This window comes from Neopelma chrysocephalum, unplaced genomic scaffold, assembly GCF_003984885.1.
Source record: "Neopelma chrysocephalum unplaced genomic scaffold, ASM398488v2 Primary Assembly neopelma1_83064, whole genome shotgun sequence".
Classification (NCBI taxonomy): domain Eukaryota; kingdom Metazoa; phylum Chordata; class Aves; order Passeriformes; family Pipridae; genus Neopelma; species Neopelma chrysocephalum.
In genome coordinates, this window is record NW_020913671.1 from 1 (window position 1) to 1,801 (window position 1,801).

At 72.2% G+C, this 1,801-nt stretch overlaps 1 protein-coding gene across 1 annotated transcript; it reads right to left on the reverse strand.

The window, feature by feature from the left end:
* Positions 1–5: 5 nt before the first annotated feature.
* Positions 6–1,796, reverse strand: LOC113979553 (integrator complex subunit 5-like; the record flags this gene model as incomplete). Its single annotated transcript, XM_027706911.1, has 2 exons — positions 6–1,185; positions 1,747–1,796. Coding segments are annotated over 2 exons (1,230 nt in total), but the record flags the coding sequence as incomplete, so codon positions are not given.
* Positions 1,797–1,801: the final 5 nt, after the last annotated feature.

Genomic DNA, 1,801 nt, shown 5'->3' on the forward strand with positions numbered 1-1,801 from the left:
GCGGGGCCGCCCCGGCCGTGCACCAGCTTCTGCAGGTTGAGCAGCAGCAGCTGCACCAGGCGGTCGCAGCCCTCGCGGACCCCGTCGTGCAGCGGCGGGCCCGGCTGCGACGAGGTGATGACGGAGGCGGGCATGGCCGTGCCCACCAGGAACTGCAGGATGCGGAAGGCGCCGGCCGAGGTCTGGGAGATGAGGTGCACCACCACGCCCACCACGTGCTCCAGCTCGTCGCGGGGCAGCGCCGAGAAGTGCTGGTGCAGCTGGTTGAGCACGGGCGGCTTCAGCGAGTCCACCAGCTCGGCCGACACGGTGCCCAGCAGCGCCGGCGACATCAGCGCCAGCTGCAGCAGGAAGGGCACCGTGGCCTTGTGCTGCTCCCTGCCCGAGCCCAGGCTCTCGTGGAACATCCGCAGCAGCTCCTGCTTGATGGAGCCCGCGTGGCGCGAGGCCAGGTGGCCCAGGATGCCCACCACCGACGCGATCTTGGGCGCCCGCTTGTCGGCCCCCGCCGGCCCCGCCGCGAACGCCGCGTCGCCGGGGGCGGCCCCGTGGGCGCAGAAGTCCTTGAGGCCGCAGGAGAGCACCCGGCTGATGATGGTGCCGGGGAAGGAGGAGCCGATGTGGGCGACCACCCAGTCGAAGTGCGGCGAGTGCTGCACCGACGTGTCCAGCAGCGCGTCCACGCAGGCGTCGGGGCAGCCGCCCACCATGGCCGACAGGCACTGGGTGTAGATGTCCATGAGCGCCCGCGTGGCCGGGCAGCCCATCCACAGCTGCAGCAGCTCGTTGAGGTTGGCGGCCGGGGGCACCCCGGGCCGCCCGGCGTACTTGCTGCTCAGCTGCCCCATGAGCTCGCTGGCCCAGGCGGCCACGCCGGGCGCCCACGCCTTGGGGTTGGCGCCCACGAACTCGGCCAGCGCCCCCCGCACCTCCTGCACCACCTCGGCGCCCGCCCCGGCCTTGGGGGCTCCCGGGGGGCCCTCCCGCTGCAGGAGGTGGGCGCAGACCTGCTCGTCGAAGAGCCCGCGCAGGTGGTGCAGGGCGGCGTGGCGGGCGGGCGGGAGGCAGCGCAGCAGCCGCAGGGCGCAGCGGGCGTGCGCCGGCGGAGACAGCGGAGTGCCCTGCACCGGGTCCAGCCCGCTCAGGAAGGCCTTGATCTCCTGCGACAGCTCCTGGGCGCTGGGGAGGGGGAGAAAACGGGGTTAGAGGGGTGGAGGGACCCCCAGGGATGTCACACACACACACACAGACACACAGATCAGGGAAGCCTGGATCTCTTGCGAGAGCTCCTGGGCGCTGGGGAGGGGGAGAAAACGGGGTTAGAGGGGTGGAGGGATCCCCAGGGATGTCACACACACACAGACACACAGATCAGAGAAGCTTTGATCTCCTGCGAGAGCTCCTGGGCACCAGGGAGGGGGAGAAAACGGGGTTAGAGGGGTGGAGGGACCCCCAGGGATGTCACACACTGCCCCCTCCCAGATCAGATCTCCTGCGAGAGCTCCTGGGCACTGGGGGGGGGGAGGAACGGGGGTTAGAGGGGGGTTAGAGGGGTGGAGGGACCCCCGGAGCCCTCCCTGGGATGTCACTCCCCCCTCAAGGGGGGGAGTCCTTCAACTCCTGGGGCAGCTCCGAGTGCTGGTAGAGGGGACAAAGGGGGGTGGAGGGGGGGTCCCGGTGTGAGGCGTCCCCGGGTCGGGGGGTCCCGTCCCATCCCCGGGGGGGGGGTCCCGGGGGTCCCGGGGGGGGGGTCTGGGGGGGGCTCGCGCCGCCCGGGGGGTCGCACAGCGCCGACATGGCG